The 18,420-nt window shown below is 30.4% G+C and overlaps 2 protein-coding genes and 1 non-coding gene across 3 annotated transcripts; 1 reads left to right on the top strand and 2 right to left on the bottom strand.

The window, feature by feature from the left end:
• The first annotated feature begins 2,427 nt into the window (after positions 1-2,427).
• Positions 2,428-4,132, top strand: LOC123222924 (probable xyloglucan endotransglucosylase/hydrolase protein 30). The gene is made up of 4 exons (XM_044645952.1): positions 2,428-2,680; positions 2,766-2,866; positions 2,958-3,166; positions 3,598-4,132. Exons 1-4 carry the CDS (start codon positions 2,479-2,481, stop codon positions 4,097-4,099), a joined length of 1,014 nt encoding a protein of 337 aa, XP_044501887.1. The 5' UTR covers positions 2,428-2,478; the 3' UTR covers positions 4,100-4,132.
• Positions 4,133-7,133: 3,001 nt separating this feature from the next.
• On the bottom strand, positions 7,134-7,205 carry TRNAQ-UUG. Its single transcript has one exon. It is a non-coding gene; the product is annotated as a tRNA-Gln (tRNA).
• A 217-nt stretch (positions 7,206-7,422) lies between these two features.
• Positions 7,423-11,493, bottom strand: LOC123223735 (cellulose synthase-like protein D2). Its single transcript, XM_044647067.1, has 2 exons — positions 10,242-11,493; positions 7,423-10,129 (listed from the first exon to the last, which is right to left on the bottom strand). Exons 1-2 carry the CDS (start codon positions 10,958-10,960, stop codon positions 7,558-7,560), a joined length of 3,291 nt encoding a protein of 1,096 aa, XP_044503002.1. The 5' UTR covers positions 10,961-11,493; the 3' UTR covers positions 7,423-7,557.
• Between the last annotated feature and the right edge of the window lie 6,927 nt (positions 11,494-18,420).

The following is an 18,420-nucleotide window of genomic DNA, read 5'->3' on the forward strand; positions in this document are numbered from 1 at the left end:
ATAAAGTTAGAATTGTTTTGAAATAGTACGATTTTATAAACAAAATAGTACGATTTGATCTAAATTACACTATCTCAATACAATTCTGACTAGAATAACACTATTTTTCATATGATGTAATTTACGATCAGTGTGACTCTCACTAAATCACAATCAATTAGTGCGATTTTGATGAGAATCACATTGTTTTGATATAATTCCAAATATAAACATGTCAGTTTAATGCAATTAAAAAATCGTTGATAGTGAATGTTCGTTAACAACTATTTTAATTTTTTTTTAATAAATTGGGGTTGAAATGTGTTTAATAAAGGGAATTTTTTATTTTTTAATATCTTTATTCTAAAATTAAAAAATTTTACTAACAAAAAAAAGGTTATTTTTGCGATCTGAATGGTTGTAATTTATCCTTTTTTTTATAATTTAGGTGGGAAATAGTGTTTATCCTGCATAAGTATTATATCAACAAATTCTTCATATAATAATATAATTTCATATTTAAAAATATTAATGATAATTTTTGTTGAGAATTATTTATTTATAATATAAATATTAAAATTTATAGCTTAGTAGTTTAACTAACTAAATTGTTTTATGAAGAGTATCCGACAAAATCTAGAATGAAAGCTTATCTTCTATTTAAAATACTTAATTTATACATGATTATCAATGTCCACATCATCTTAGTTGTATTTTTGTCATCATTTTCTATATTACTTATACAGAAAGATTCTATAAATCATAGATTCTCAATTAATCCTAATTTTAATTTCATTTTTTTAATAAGTAATGTCCACGTAGTGGTAAGATTAGGTTCGAATTGAATTTATTCAAACTCGATTTGAATAAATCTAAAATGAGTTAGCCTCAAATGAGTTTGAGCTATTCATCAAGCTCACAAATTAAAAATTTTGATATAAAACGACGTCGTTTTGATTAATATATATTAAAACGACATCGTTTTAATAATGAGTTAGTTAAAGCTTGAATTTAAAGCGAATCGAGCTCGAGTTTTTTTATAGCGAGCCTTAGCTTGAGCTAGAGCTCAATTACTACAAATCGAGCCAAGTCTAAGTTCGGTTTAGCTTGAATCTCACCGTAAGAGTCTACTCAATTCTGAGTATCTAATTATATATTTATATAATATATGTTATGTAATTAAGTATTATTTTATTTTTAATTTAAAATTATTCATTTATATAATAATATATCATTTAAATACTTAAAACTAAATTTAAATAATTTTATCATTTTATAATATAATAAATCTATTATGGCATTTGCATTTTAAATTCATTTAAGTATATGCTTGGATGTAAATTTATATCTAATAAATTAAAGTAGTGTTTGATTTGAGATAATATTTTATTAATTGATCATCTATATCAAATAATAAAATATTTTTATAATATTTTATTATCAAAATTATATAATAAGTAATATCGAATTAATTTGATTTCAGTTGTCACCTTAATTTTTAAAATATTACTAATATAATATTAATTTTATTATAATTTTATCTATATTAGTTAAATATTTTAAACAAAAATACTATCTTTTTCAATTACAATAACAAATAACATATGGATAATTTCAAAATTTAAAAACATATAAAGTTTCTAATATATAATTAACATAAAGATATTTTAAAGAATTAAAAAAAATTAATATATGACATTTTATTTAAAAATAAAATACTAATTTAAACATTTTAAATTTTAAAGGTTTTCAATAGAATACTATCTCAATATTTTTTTATCAATAAAATTATATATATAAATAATAAGCACAAATTTATACATATATAATAATATATTATTTTATGATTAATTGATTTTAAATATAAAATAAAATAACACATAATCACATAATGACATATAATTATTTATGTATATAATATTACTCATTTTTCATTACTTTCAATCAAATATAATAAATATTTATACATATAAATTTTGCCAAACATTATAATTATTCATACTTAATAATATATTTTTGTCGTGAAATTTCATTTTTTCTAATAAAGAATTGTCTTAATCAAGTGCTTCGTATGGATAATGTTATATGTATTTATAATGAGTATAAATTTGTATATCAATAATAATATAATATTTTATAATTAAATGATATTTTATTTTTAATTAAATTCATTTAATCACCTATTAAGAAGTTATGGTTGATAAATTAATATTTAAAACTGATTTATTAATAAAAAATAGCATCATATTAATATGATATTACCAATTTGTTATGCGTTACGTATTAAAAAGCAATTAATTATATAATTATATATGAACTGACTACACTTTGTGGCAGAGTGAGTAAATTCTAATCAAAGAAAGGGTATTATTGTCCACACGGTAAATCAAAAACCAGCATTCTCCCTTCTTCTTGTTGCATATAAATTAGCCCAAACAGACCAAAGGAGAGCTTCAAGGAGAGATTATATACATTAAATATCATAAAAAAGCGAAGAAGATGGATTGGTCGGCATCATCAAATTGCTCTCTCCTTCTTGTATATTTATGTTGCTTCTTCAGTTTAACAATCATAACTTCATCGGCTTTCAACCTCTCCACCATCTCTTTCGATGAAGGTTACTCTCATCTCTTCGGCGAAGGCAATCTCGTTCGCTCTCCCGACGGCCGAAACGCCCGTCTCATCCTCAATCGTGCCTCTGGTAAAAACCAAACCATAGCTAGCTTGTAATTATAATCAACATCATCATACATATATCTATATATACATTTCTTATATATATTCAGGGGCGGGCTTCATTTCATCAAGGCTGTACAAGCATGGATTCTTCAGCGCCATGATCAAGTTGCCCTCGTATTATACGGCCGGAATATGTGTAGCTTTTTATGTAAGTAGACGGGTTCCGTTTGTTAGTTTCTTTTACTTTCTATTTTTGCTTTCATCTTTCATACTTGTTGTTTTAAATTGATATATCGCAGACATCAAATGCTGATGTATTCAAGAAGACGCACGATGAGTTAGACTTTGAGTTCTTGGGAAACGTTGCCGGAAAGCCATGGAGAATTCAGACAAATTTTTACGGCAACGGTAGCACTCATCGTGGTAGAGAAGAAAGATACCGGCTCTGGTTTGATCCCAGTAAAGAGTATCATCGGTACAGCATTCTATGGACGGCCAATAACATCATGTACGTAAATTTATTTGTTTCATTTTAAACAAAATTAATCATATATTATATTGATATAACCTATAGTTTTGATATTTAAAAAAGACCGTTAAATACTTTATAATAGATAGAATTTATTGGCCACAAAAGTGAGAAATTTAAGAAGAGGTTGGCTTTGCGTGTGAGGTGTTAATTCAACAAGTGGATATGAAAGATTACCTAAAAACTATAAAAGGATTAAGCTTAGGCTGCTTTTTAGGCCACCTTGGTGTTTTCCTAATACTTAGTTGCCTAAATTTAACTTGGAAAGTTTTCTCCATCGTTCTTGCTTTTGGTTTTCAATATTATTGTATAAATAATTTTATTAATATTACGCAAGACCAAAATAAATAGTGTACCGACCATAGATGGGAATAATTCTAATTTATCTTGATGTGTTGATTTATGATCAGATTTTATATCGATGAAGTTCCGATAAGGGAAGTTGTTCGGAGTCCGGCAATGGGCGGTGACTTCCCATCGAAGCCAATGTCGCTATATGGTACAATTTGGGATGCTTCAAGTTGGGCAACTTCTGGTGGAAGAAACAAAGTGAACTACAAATTTGGTCCATTTACGGCAGAATTTAAAGAATTAGTGCTAGAAGGTTGCCCCGTTGACCCTTTGGAAGATTGCCATAAGACAGAGAGTAAAGAGTACGCCACCATACCGCCCAAAAAAAGAAGGGCCATGCAGTGGGTTCGGAGGCATTTTATGTACTATTCTTATTGTTATGACCAACTAAGATACCCTACACCCTTACCTGAATGTGTGATTGTTCCTTCGGAACAACAACGATTTAGAAATACTGGTAGATTGAAATTTGGAGGTAACCATAAAATTCGAAAACATAAACAGCCTCATCGCTCTGAATTCAATATGGTCACAACCACACCCGAGGATCCAGATATGTAATATTTTTCTTTATGAATAAAGTAAATTACAGTATGTAGTTTGTTCTTGGTGTGTTTGTGAGTTTGAAATAATAAATAGGTTGAATGGCTACTGCCTTTTCTAGGTCAAACATTCCTTTAACTTATTCCTCAAGTTAAATCCAACTGCATCTTGTCAAAAATCAATCATTTCAAAGTTCAGATAATATGTTGGTAGGGAAGGAGGGGATTCCATTTGTTATTGGGGGGAGGGGGGTAGTCCTGGCCATGGTTCATAACGAAACCGTCGATTCACAGTTCGAAAAATTAAAGACTCTGAATCGAAACCGTAATAGGATGGTTCGTTCACAGTTTGAAACTGACAGTTCTGGTTCATGACTCCAGTTCAGAACTGACGGTTTCGGTTCAAAACTGACATTAAACAGTCAATTCTAATATATTATCTTGATTTAATTTTTAAATTATTAATTACAATAATTGAAAATTAAAAGAAAGGCTTGGATTTAATTTTTCAATTAAGTTTTTTACGTATCTTCTTGAGGTTTAGAAGAATTAAAACCTACGTAGTTCTTTTACTTTTGTATAATAAAAAATAAATTATATGATTAATTATGAAAGATAATAAAAAAATAAAATTAATTATAGGAATAAATTCTATAATTAATTATGAATTGTATAATAAAAATTGAAATTGAAATTAATAAAAAATAAATAAAGAATTTAATTAAATTTGAGAGAATTTGATTGAAAGATTGAGAGAGTATTAAAAATTAAAAGAATGAGAATAATAGTAAATGAGAGAGTTTGAAGGATTTAGTGTGAAAGAGTTGAGAGATTGAATCGATATATATATGAAAAATTTTTATAAAAAATTTTTAAAAAAAGAGGGGTGAAACGATAGTTACAAAAAATTTAAATCTTTTACAAGGGACCAACCCCCTGCAAAAGATTTTGAATATTTGTAGGGAACCGTTGGTTTTTTTTTTTTAATTTAAAAAAATAAAATAATAAAATAAAATTACCGATTCAAAAACCCTAAACCACCAGTTCATAAACCGGATGTGAACTGGTGGTTTACAGTTTCAAATTATATAAACCGAAACGGAACCATCAAAATCTAGTTCCGGTTCCAGTTTTGGTTTTATCCAGGCCGATTTCGGTCCGGTTCACAGGCCAAACTGGCCCGTGGCTAGGTCTAATTGTTGGATTTCATTAGGGTTGTGATAGGTGGTTGTCAAGAATTGTAAGGAAGTCGAGCTTATAGATATTGGTGTTTGGTTGTTGGTCAAGAGAGGGGTGCGACAACTCGAAGACTTCTCTCAGGGTCAATAATGAAAGGGAAAAGGAAGATGCAACAACAATGGAAGGAAGACATAACACGGGTTCAACATCCAAAACTCTTTCAATTTTCATCTCCTCTCGATATCACATAATGATGAAATCAAACATCTTAATTTTAAAAGATTGAAAAGATCTAATCAAACTATAATCAATCTAATTTTGTGAGTGAGAATAACATGACAAAAAATCGATGTTTCATTTAAAGGTAATTAAAGAAGATTAGAAAACTCACAACACTAAACTTAAGAGTTTTCTCTAAGGAAAATAATGATAACATAAATAATAAATAAAAATAATCTAATAACATAATTATAATTAAGTTTAAAAATTAATTTATTATATTTTTGTTATTTCAAAATAAAAATAAAGATATGTTAAAAATGGAATTTTGCATTACTTATTCACCATGGTTTTGTCCTTTTATTAAATTTAAAAAAAAAAAAAAAAAAAAAAACCTAATGGGTTTCATTAACTCAAGTGTACAACAAATGAGGAAATGAATTTTCCAAACTTAGATGAAAATTTGGTGGGATTTTGGTGGGATTCATGAAAGTTTGGTGGGATTTTGGTGCACTTGTTTGTATTGAGCTACTGAATTGAGATTCTCATAGTTGAAACAGTCTCATTGGCAAAGAGGCAAATTTGTGGTTTAGCTGAGGAGTCAATGTGTGTTTGGTAAATTATTGATTTTTCGCCAAGGACCATAAATTACCAAACCTTATCACAATTTGTGCCCTTCTAAATCTAATTTGGTGGGTGGGTGGGTGGGTGGGTGTTACATTTTGTTAATCATATATACATAAAAAAAACAAAGTTTCTTAAAATAAGTTAATTTATATATTTGAAAACATATATATGTTGTCGCATTATGTCAGACGATAACTATTATATGAATAGTTTTGAATAAAGGTGTAGATAATTCGATTCAAATTATAAAATCATATCAAACTGTTTAAAAATTATGATTTGGTTTGGTCTATAAAATAATTTAGTTTTGGTTAATAAATTTTTTTAAAAACTGTTTTCAATTTAAGTTACGACTTAGACAATTTTTAAGAAAACAAAGTTTCTTAAAATAAGACAATTTATGTTGTCATTTCTTTTATATGCATATTATATATGTATTTCATATTTATTTTACATATTTTATATTATATTTTAGAAAACTAAAATTCAATTAATTTTATTAAATAATATTATTTAAATAAATAATTTTAATAAATTCAAACTATGCTCTAAATATATTTTTTTTAAATTTGGTTTTGAATCTAAAATAATTTAATTTAGAAATTTTCTTAATCTTTTTTTTTAATTTAGTTAAAAAAATCAATCAACTCATACTAAGCCGACTATACACCTTTACAAACAAGGGAGATTACCATATTAAACTATACTTTATTATTATTATTAATTTTAAAATAATATTATACATACATATTTTGAATACATAAATAAATATATACTTTTATATGTCATCATGTGATTAAGTAATAATTTATTCTTAATTTAAAATTATCCAATTACATAATAATATACATTAAATATATGATTATTTATCACTTAACATAAATACACATAATTTTATTATTGATTAAATTTTCAAAATTAACTTTAGCATCAATTAAATTTGATTTAATATTAAATTATTCTCAATTCAATCACCCAAAACAAATACATATGATTTTATTAATTAACTTCAAACAACAGATAACAAAAGGTCCTACCGGGAGTCGAACCCAGGTCGCTGGATTCAAAGTCCAGAGTGCTAACCACTACACCATAGAACCAACTATTGTAAATTTGGGAACTTTATAAATAATATTATAGTAAAACTTCAACACGCACCGCCAAAACGTTGACCGGCTTTGGACGTCCGTCTGGAAAAATGAAGAATTCTTTGAAATAATGTGCAGCTGATTCGTCTTTCACAAAACAAATGATTTAAAATTCTATTGAATTCATTACACTAGATGGATATATCTCAACACTTTTAACAAGATCCTCTCCTCCCACAAATCCTCATAAATTTGTTATTCAATTTCTAAGGCCAAAAATTTAATGGATGTATGTAACAATGTATATAATATCTCCATATAATAAACAAATGTTGAAGCAAGATAACTTTTCTGCTGTTGGAAATCAGGGGAACTGGAATGATCCTCCTATGTCAGCATTTGCTGATGGGGGTTTGATGGCCACCCAAAGTAGAGATATAGTGATTGCAATAAGCCCTGACCATACAAATACGATAGTCGGCGTTCTTCCATGTCTTCCCATTAGTCCCTTTGCGAAGGGATAGAGATGAGCCAGAACCCAGAAGCTAAAGAACACTCCTCCCACCAAGCTGCTCCACTGGGGATTGTTACTGTATATTGTTCGCATAACTGCAACTGCTATTGCAATCAAGTTAACAAATATGATTGTGAGCGGCGGTATCATTAGGGATGTCCACTTGAACAAGTAAAGATCAGCGAAATCATCATCTTCATCGTCACCAGCAGATTTTGAAGTTAGAGTGAATGATATCTCAATCCCTGCAACCACCTTTAGTAGTCCCTGGAGGACAGCAGCAAGATGGGCACTTGTGCCTCCAATTAACCAGAACTGCTCATTCCTCCACCATTCTTCTAGTTCAATGCCAGACCACTTGATCTCAAGAACGGCGAGGCCACAAAGGGTCAAAGTGATGAGCAATAGGTACACGAGGAAGGTTATATTGAGAGACTGGACTATGAACTGACCGGAAAATAGGGAAAGTGCAGGAAGGAAGCAATAAACAATGAGGAAAATAGAGGTGAATGGGTAGATTCCAACATTGAGGTAGGCTATCCTTTGAAGAAGCTTTATTTTGGGGCCACCCAAGATGGCATTGTTGCGGGAGAAGAATATCTCAACAGAGCCAGTAGCCCACCTCAGAACCTGATGAAGTCGATCAGTCAGATTTATAGGAGCAGTCCCTCGGAAAGCATCCCTTTTGGTCATACAATAGACAGACTTCCATCCCCGTTCATGCATCCTATATCCTGTGACAACATCCTCTGTCACAGATCCATAAATCCACCCAACTTCATGTCCCCATTCACTCTTGTCTTCATACCAGCAAGAAATGACATTGACTGCCTCTCCAACAGTTATGGCAACAAGAGGCTTCCGAGGCAAAGTGAGAGCACCAGGTGGACGTCCATTCTTAATAGATGGATGATCAGCAAGTGGAAGGCCTTCAAATGCTGCCACTCGGATAGAATCAATAAGCATACTAGAGTTTCCAAATCTCTTTGGAATAAGAGCAATATTCATTTCTTCATCATCATATGTCCCCATTCCAATTGACTGGCTACCTTCTGAAGAGGCTGGACTGGCAGGAGTAGCTGCAATCTTCCTGCGATGTGGAAAGCAGCAACCGCAGCAACCACTGTTTTCTACTGATAGAGGGGGTTCAAAGCCATAGATGGAAATCCTTCGAAACAGGCATCCTGTTCCAACATATACAGGACCCTGAATCCCATCAAGAGCTCGCATGTTGACATCGAAGAAAACAGTGTTTTGATTGGCATAGCGATCAGATGGATCAATTCCTTCAAATCTTTGAGGAAACTGGACATAACAAAGGTGTTCACCACCACTGTCCATCATGTAGCACATACCTTCTCTTAAAGCTTGGGAATTGTAGATGTAGTGGTCACAGTCAAGATTAAGAATGAAGGGGCCATTGGACATAATGGCTGATGCTCGAACCAGGGCATTCATTGCCCCAGCCTTTTTGTTGTGATCATAACCAGGTCGTTTTTCACGAGAAACATAAACCAACATGGGAAGGCGAATGTCTACTTGACTTAGATCCATGGAATTTCCATCACCAGTAGATCCTGCTAATGGCTCATCACTCGGAGGATCCAACATCACCTGTATGATACTGGCATGATCACCCCTAGAGTGCTCCGGAGCAGGAACTGTCCATGTGCCAGGCCAATGGGTTTCATCAGCCATCCAGGTAGCTTTCAGAATCTTCAAACTGTCAATGGCTTCATCGCTGTCGTTCTCCCTCCACTTCTTCAAGGCCTTCATCTCATTTCTAGTGTTGAAAGCATCAGAGCGTCGCCGGATTGAATCAGAAAGGCCATTAATCCGAACCTTGAATTCATCATACTCACGTTTTACACGCCTGCGATCTCTAACAAAATCTGGACGTACTTTATTCTTATAAGGATCTCTCTTTAGATTAAAATAAGATTCAGGGTTTCTTGGCTCAATATCATGTTTTCGGCAAAAAGGAACCCAAAGGCTAGCAAAACTAGCAGCCTCTGCCATAGCCTCAAAGGTAAGAAGGGCACCTCCATCATCAGAGACATAACACGAGAGCTTCTCAACAGGATAATCACAAGCCAGAATTGACAGAATGGTGTTTGCAGTGACAAGAGGTGGTTCTTTTTCAGGATCAGCAGTGGAAACAAACACATCTATGCCAGGAAGGTCAGATTTTCCTGCTGGGTTGCCAGGGTTGGGTGTTTCAAACCTGTCTTTCAAAACATCAAGGTCAGCAGTACGATTAATGGGGCAGAGCTTAGGAAGCTGGTCAAGTAGCCAAGAGAAGGCAAACCAGATTTCACAAATCACAGAAATGCCCCATAACCAGATTGCATCTTCATTGGGATGGGTAATTCTCCATTCAATAAAGAATGCAAGAGCCACCATCCGAAATATGATTAAGATCCTGGAAGAACATTTTCAACATAATACATCTTATTTAATACAAATAAATCATTCAATTTAATGCTATAGTAGATAACAAAAAGAAAAATCTAAAGCACAAACAAATATTATACCGATACGGAGTGAGAACTGCAGCTGATACATTCCAGGTGCGCGAAAGTGGCTTCCATTGCTTATCATTGAAAACTTTATTATTGACACCAACCCCATTAACATCATCCTTTGGCCAAACTGCGTTTCCATACCCATAACTCCTCTTAGTTTCATTCAAAAAACCACTATAATCAAACTCACTAATGGGTTTCACCACAGATAAACTCCTTTCCGAATTGAAAGCCTGCGCGTTATGGTTATCAACTGCTAACCTAGACAAATCCGGCTCAGCATAAGCCTCCTTACATCCAGGACAAATCCCATTACCGTTTCTCAAAGCATCCCTATAGCAGTCCTTACAAATCTTGAAATCACATGCGCACGGGACTATTTCTAAACCCTGTGAATCAATCATAGACCCAGCATTGCATCCAGGTAAAGCACAAAAGGCGCCTTTAAAGCTAGTTTCACTTTCAATTATTTTCTCTTTCGAAAGGGCTCGTGTAGCACGATTATGACCACCGGTAAACAAAGAACTAGCTATATACTGATCTTCTCTTACTTCTGAATTATTAATGAACTTTAGTGACGATAAACGCATAGATACCGGCTGGTTATCCGGCGTTGGCGGTATGTGAACCCGGTATGTGGCATATTCTGAGTTGCTGCTTTCAAGTTCAGAGTCAAGTTCGTCTAAGGAGGCGCTGAGGTGATGTATTGTGGGAGCTCTTCTCGCCATTGCTTGTCTCCGTCTCTCTTCAGCCACCAAAAAGATGGAAACTTTGGAAAATATAAATAATCCGAAAAGACAAAGACTATCTTCAGACAAAAAAAAATAAAAAATGAAACAACACTGACTCTCTCAAACTCTGAAGACTATCTCTTCGAAGCTAAAACGATAAAACCCATCGATAAAGAGATGAAGAAAAATACAAAAATTTACCTATGTAAAGAAATCAACTAACCCAAAACGAGCTAGTTCAAGTCCAGTCTTTCAATTAATCTCAGCCTTCAACCACTACAATTTTTCACCCTTAAAGAAAAATATTGTTCTGTCTGAGCTTCAATGGTTGTTTTGACAACTTTTTGCAAAAGCTCTGAAGACGAATGAATGAATATACAGCTAACTTTGAAATAAATTTGTTTTGGCAAGTGCTGTGAGAGACAGACAGATATTGGTGCGAAAAGGTGTTAAGTTCAAATCTTCCTTTGTTGTGAAGAAAACAAAAATGAGAGAGCTCTCCAGAGAGCCCGGGCAGGCACGTCAAAGCGTGAACTTTAAAGAATAAAAATTTTGCTATTTATCAGAGGTCCTTTTTTGGAAATTTGAAGTGTCCAGTTAGAGCCTTAGTTTACGCGGTGTCAGGGTTTGTATACAGTGTATTCAGACATATATTACTTCCTACAATGGATACTTGTCCTTTTGACACGCGTACAAATCTTTTAATTGAAAAATGAAGAAGTATTAATCAAATAAGAAATGTAACACTTGATGTCTTCTACACTAAGAAAGAGAAATGTTTAAATGGAAAGTGAAACAATTAAATTATTCTAACAAAAAAATCTATACAACTATGGTAATCCTGGATTTCATTTCAGGACATATGTTGGATTAATTTAATTTTTGGTTTGGACATGGATCATATCATATGATTTGTAATCCATCTGATCAAGGGTTATGATGAGGGGTTGTGTTTGTAGGAATGGAGATTGTGATGTAGATTAGAATAGCCCAGAATGAATAGGCGTTTTGGGAAATTCCTCTGAGTTATGTGAATCATATCGTAATTTCCGTTCCACTACACAACAACGACTTTGAATTATTTGACAATGACTAGGTTCTCTTTCAGGATTCCTTCCTTCACTTTACCAGGAGAAGCCGCCCGCCCTTCACCCAAATCTTCCCATGTCTTTTTCTGACGTGTCATTACACAAAATTAGGCACAATTAACTATGTATACAATTCGAATACACAATCTTATTTATATTATTATATAATTATATATATTTTTATTTTTTATTTTAAAAATATTTAATAATATAATAATATATTATCATTTACACATAAAATTATATAGATTAAAAATACTCAATTAAGCAAGACTATCTACTAAAATTTTTGAATATATAATTAAATATATAAATAATATATTATTAATTAATTTAATATTACTGTTATCCATAAATCAAATTTACTGAATTATGTAATAATACATTATTTATCTATTTAGAGTAATACTATATAAATTTATTTTATATACGTAAATATATATACATTCATATATATAATCACATAATAGAGTATTATTTTATTTTTAATCTAAAATTATTCAATCGTATAATAATACATATAAGTATATATATGAAAAAAAAGAATTATTTTAATTAATACCCTGATTTTATTGACAAAAACTTAAATTATCCTTCTTTATATTAAATGTTACCATAATTTATATTACTAATAGAATTTTATACGACCTTTTTTCTTTTTTTTCCCTATAATCTAAATATTAAAGTATAACTCGGCCCTGTCAAATCAAGCCCTGCCTTCTTTCAAAAGCGCAAAACAATACCATATAATAATAATAATAATAATTCATGTATAAAAAAATTATAATGTAATTACATCATTATTATTATTATATTATAATAAATCAATTTATTTATATTTATCAATATTTATATGTTCATATTACTTAATACCTGTAGAGATTATATGAAGAATTAGATTTATGATTTGCTTTATTGAAATATATAGATTATAATAATTAATTTTTAAAGTAATAAAAATCAACTCCACAATGATATATAATGAGAAAGACAATCCACCTAAGTTAGCAAAAATAGTAAAAGTAAAACAAACTTTTTTGAAAAGGTTACAGAATTAGAATGTGAAACCATACCATACCAATATTTCTATATGCACAATCAGAAGCTCTTTATAAACACAATAATTTTAATGAAGAAGTGGGGATCGAGCAGGCAAGATAAGAAGTCTAGTAGTGAGGGGAAGAACACGTGGATCCCATCATCTCCGGTTCAAATTTGCATGATGTTGTTCACACGGTTGGTCTTTGTGCACTGACAGTTAGTAAGAATGTATAAAAGGATAAATTATTTGATGGCATTGTTTTATTTATTTCAATTAAGAATGAGTGAATTTATTTGATAATATTTGAATAGATTGAATTTATTTGATATTAAATTCATTTATAATATTTTATAATGATAAAATTGAAATGAAAATGAAATTATAAACATAAAAAATTATTGTTTACGATTTCAGAAAATTTTCAGAAAAAAATTTATGAGAAAAAATAAAATTGAGAATATAATGAAAGAATTGAGGTTGTGAGATTGAAACATTTGTAAATTAAATTAGAAAATAAAGAATATTTTGGTTGTTTATATAGAAGAAAAAACTAAAAAAATAAAATAAAACAACAGCTACTAACTAGGCTAATAGCCATTGAATGGCTTCTGCTTACGGTAGAAATAACTATCAATTTTTTTTTTTATATTTCAACAGTAATAAGCTAGGTTGAGTCGACTCATGGGCCTAACACTAAGACCCAGAGCTCGGTTTGGAAGGCCTATAGGAGAGGCCAGACACACTACAATGTCAGGCCTTATTACTAAGCTTCGGGTTGAGCCTTATTGCTAAACTTCGAGCTGAGCCTTATTGTTGTGCTTCAAGCTAGGCCTCCATTTGACCCGATCAATTGACATGTATAGATAAGCTATTTGATAATATTGTTTTTATTGAGGTAATATTTGAAACTGACAAAAATTTTAAGAATCAAAATTAGAATTGAAATTGACCGGTTCCTAAAAAAAGGAATTAAAATCTATAAATTCGAACTCTATAAATTGAAATACGTAAGAATATCACTAATCAAAAAATCATTCAGAAATCTAGAAAATATAAGTCGATATATCATAAAATGACGAAGTTCGAAAAAATGAAACTAAAATTCAAAAATACGAATCAATATATCCTATAAACAAAAAAACCAAAATATTGAGCTGAAATTACGTCATTACATCGTAAAATGTTCCAAAAAAACACAAAAATTGAAAAATCGAATCTCAAATTTGAAAACTACATATCGAAAAACCCTAAAACAGAAAAAACGAATATAAAATTCGAAAACTACACGTCAAGAAACCCTAGATATAAAAAATGTCAATTTACCCCCTGAGAAAATTTCTACTACAAACAAGTCCAATATTTATCCTTTGCCCTCAGTAATTTTCTAATCTATTAACGCCCTTACAGTTTCAAAAAAGTAAAATTTCCCTCTAACCCATGGTATTCACGGCATTAGCCCACTGTCACATAACAACTTTCAGAAACACCCCCCATGGACTAACTAATCTTGGCCAGCTTCTTAGTGTTTTGAAAATGCTACTTAACCCCCTAATCCATAGTCAATCTCTTTTGACCGTGGGAGAATTCGTCCTAACCGTGGGATACACTGTTCCCACGATCGGACTGCCGATCTCTTCGAACGCATTTTTCGACCAAAAATTCATTGTTTCGATTTCTAATTTTAACACAAATCAAATCTATAGAGACTATAACACAAAATTTCTCAAGAAATTTAATGAAAACAACCAAGAATCAAAACATTTTAAGTATTGTTCAAAATCGAAACCCTAAAGTTTCAAACTGTAAAATCTCACTCAAATCTTAATAATATGAGCAGTAACTTGATTCAAATAAGATTAGAGAAGATATATTAACCTTCTTTGTCATTTTCGATCATAGAAAAACATGAAAATTGCTGGAAATCTCTTCGACCGTGGAGCAAAAATTTTCTTTGAATTTACACAATGAAACCGTGGAAGATTACCGTGGGAAATAAGGAAATTTGCTCTGTTTACATATAGAGGTAGTTTGGTTATTTCATAAAATTGGGGTAATTTTGCTTAAACCTTATTATTTTGGGTAATTTCACTTATACCCCTTTAATTTTGGCTAATTATTATAATTTCCCAAAAAATAAAGACATATTGAATCTATATTTATTAAAAATAACAAGAATAAAATTTTAAATCAAACTGTAAAAATAAATATTGAATATTAACGAACTTGGTATTGGGATGAGAATACGTACATTATTGATGTTTACAAGACCATTCTTGCACAAAAAGTTAGTAAGAATGTATAAAAGGATAAATTATTTGGTGGCATTGTTTTTATTGAGGTAATATTTCAATTAAGAATGAGTGAATTCATTTGATAATATTTGAATAGATTGAATTTATTTGATATTAAATTCATTTATAATATTTTATGATAATAAAATTGAAATGAAAATAAAATTATAAATACAAAGAATTATTGTTTGTGATTTCAAAAAATTTTCAAAAGAGAATTTATGAGAAAAATGAAATTGAGAATATAGTGAAAAAATTGAGATTGTGAAATTAAAATATTTGTAAATTAAATTAGAAAATAAAGAATATTTTAGTTGTTTATATAGAAGAAAAAACTAAAAAAATAAAATAAAACAACGGCTACTGACTAGGCCAATAGCCATTGAATAGCTTTAGTTTATGGTAGAAACAACTATCAAATTTTTTTTTTATATTTCAATAATAATAAGCTAGGTTGAGTCGACTCATGAGTCTAACACCAAGACCCACAGCTCGGTCTAGAAGGCCCATAAGACAGGTCTGACACACTACAATGTTAGACCTTATTGCTAAGCTTCGGGTTGAGCCTTATTGTTGTGCTTCAAGCTAAGCCTTCTTTTGACCCGACCAATTGACATGTCTAGATAAGGTATTTGATAACATTGTTTTTATTGAGATAATATTTGAAACCAACAAAAATTTTAAGAATCAAAATTAGAATTGAAACTGACCGGTTCCTTAAAAAAAGAATTAAACCCTATAATCTATTAGGTCAGTTTCTATTTAGAACAACCTTATAGATTCTGGACAAATTTCGGTTCCTATTTGAAATTTATACATAACAAAAACTTGAATTTATTTTAAAAGATCATTTACATAATTTGAAAACTTAAATACAATTCATGATTGAAAATTTTTTAGTTAATTGCTCATTAAAACAAATACACTACTCCTTCCTCATCACCGCCTCTCAACCATAAATACCTTTACAATTGTTCCTTTTTTTCTCTCATTTTCAAAATCCTAAAACCGTCGAAAGTTCTATCATTTTTGGCTGTGTAGCATTCCCTTCAACTCCTCGCTCATTCCTCCAACATTACTCTCTTTTAACAGTCTTTCCTCACTACTTACACATCACCCATCAAGTTGATAACATCTCTGAAAATACCAAGTTTTGGTTGACGCCAGAAGGTGTAGATTCCTACAAAAATAGCGAGCCAATTTGAATGAGATTTTTCGTTATTAAAAAAAATTGAACTTGAAGTTAATAATAGATGAATAAAAGAAAATAAAAAAGCTATTAGTTTAGAATTATTTTTTTCTGTTTGTTGTTCTTGAATTGGCCATATTATTCTTGCCTTGTAATCACAAACTTTGGATATAAAAAAATGGTTCAAACAGAAATTTTAGACAAATTGGGAGTAAAATTCAGTAACGAGAGTGAAAGAGCAAGTAAGTTATATGAGAGATTGAGGAGCGGTAAAAAGATCCTTTTAATTTTAGACAATAAAAGGGAAGATGTTGAATTTAAAGACTACCAGTACTCCTAAATAGCAACGGAAACTAGGCCAAAATACTTATTCCTACCCAAGGTATAGTGAAATCTCAAATACATATTTATCAATTTTCAAAAACTTAAGCACTCACTTATTACCTAATTTTTGTTAGAATTTTTTATTAGGATTAAGAATAAAACCATCATTTTATTAGTAATATTAAAAAAAAATTATAATTTTATTTTATTTTCTCCCATATTTAAAAACTAACAATTTCACTCTATTTTCAAAATTTTTTCTATTTTAAAAACTAGCTTTTTCTTTCCCAAACCCCTAGGTTTCTTTCCTCTCTTTCCGACGACTGAAATGATTTGTCTCCGTCAATGGAGATGAATAGCCAGTCGACAAAGACGAGGAGACATCTATCATTATCTCATCTCAGCTGCCACTGTTATTGAATGGTTGTTGGAGAGCGAGAGAAGAAACCTAAGAATTTGGGAGAATGAGGAAAGCTACTTTTCAAAACTGGAAAAATTAAGTGAAATTTTTAATTTTCAAAACCTGAGGAAAAAAAAAAGATAAAATTATAATTTTATTAATAAAATAATAATTTTACCCTTTAAATCTAATAAAAAATTCTAACGAAAATTGAGTAATAAATGAATTTTTGAATTTTTGAATATCGATAGATACGTGTTTAGGATTTCAGTGTACCATGGGTGGGGGGGCTTGTAAACTAATAGTCACACAAAAAAAATTAGATGTATCAGAAAAGATGGGCACTTTTTAGATGAATAAAAAAAAAAAAGCTTTATCCAAGAGGGAAATTACAAAAAATAGCCAAAATACCCCTTTATTAAGCAAAAATGTCCAAATTCACTATTTTTAAGCAAAAATACCCAAATTCTCTATTTCTAAGCAAAAATGCCCATAGCTTTTTCTAAAATACCAAAATAACCCTTCCTCTCATATATATAAACCCTCTCACTCACTAAATTTGACTCGAAAAAGATTATTCATGGAAAATAAATATTGAGTTGGGGGAAAAGTTACTTTTTTGAAATTGCAAGGGCACTAATAGAATAGAAAATTACTGAAGGGGCAAGGGATAAATATTGGACTTGTTTGTAGTAGAAATTTTTTCAGGGGATAAATTGATATTTTCTATACCTAGAGTTTCTCGACGTGTAGTTTTCGAATTTTATATCTTTTTTTTCTGTTTTAGGGGTTTTTAATATGTAGTTTTCAAAAGTAAGATTTTTTTTCGATTTTTGTGCTTTTTGGCATATTTTACAATGTAATGACGTAATTTCAGCTCAATATTTCGGTTTTTTCATTTAGAGGATATATCGATTCGTATTTTTCATATTTTCAAATGATTTTTCGATTAGTGACATTTTTACATATTTCAATTGATAGAGTTCGAATTTCAATTCCGTTTTTTCGATTTTCGCCGTTTTAGGATAAATCGATTCTTTTTTTCAGATTTTCTAATAATTTTTCGATTATTCACATTCTATGACATTTCAACGTATAAAATTTGAATTTCATTTTCGTTTTT

Source organism: Mangifera indica, chromosome 8 (assembly GCF_011075055.1).
Source record: "Mangifera indica cultivar Alphonso chromosome 8, CATAS_Mindica_2.1, whole genome shotgun sequence".
NCBI lineage: Eukaryota > Viridiplantae > Streptophyta > Magnoliopsida > Sapindales > Anacardiaceae > Mangifera > Mangifera indica.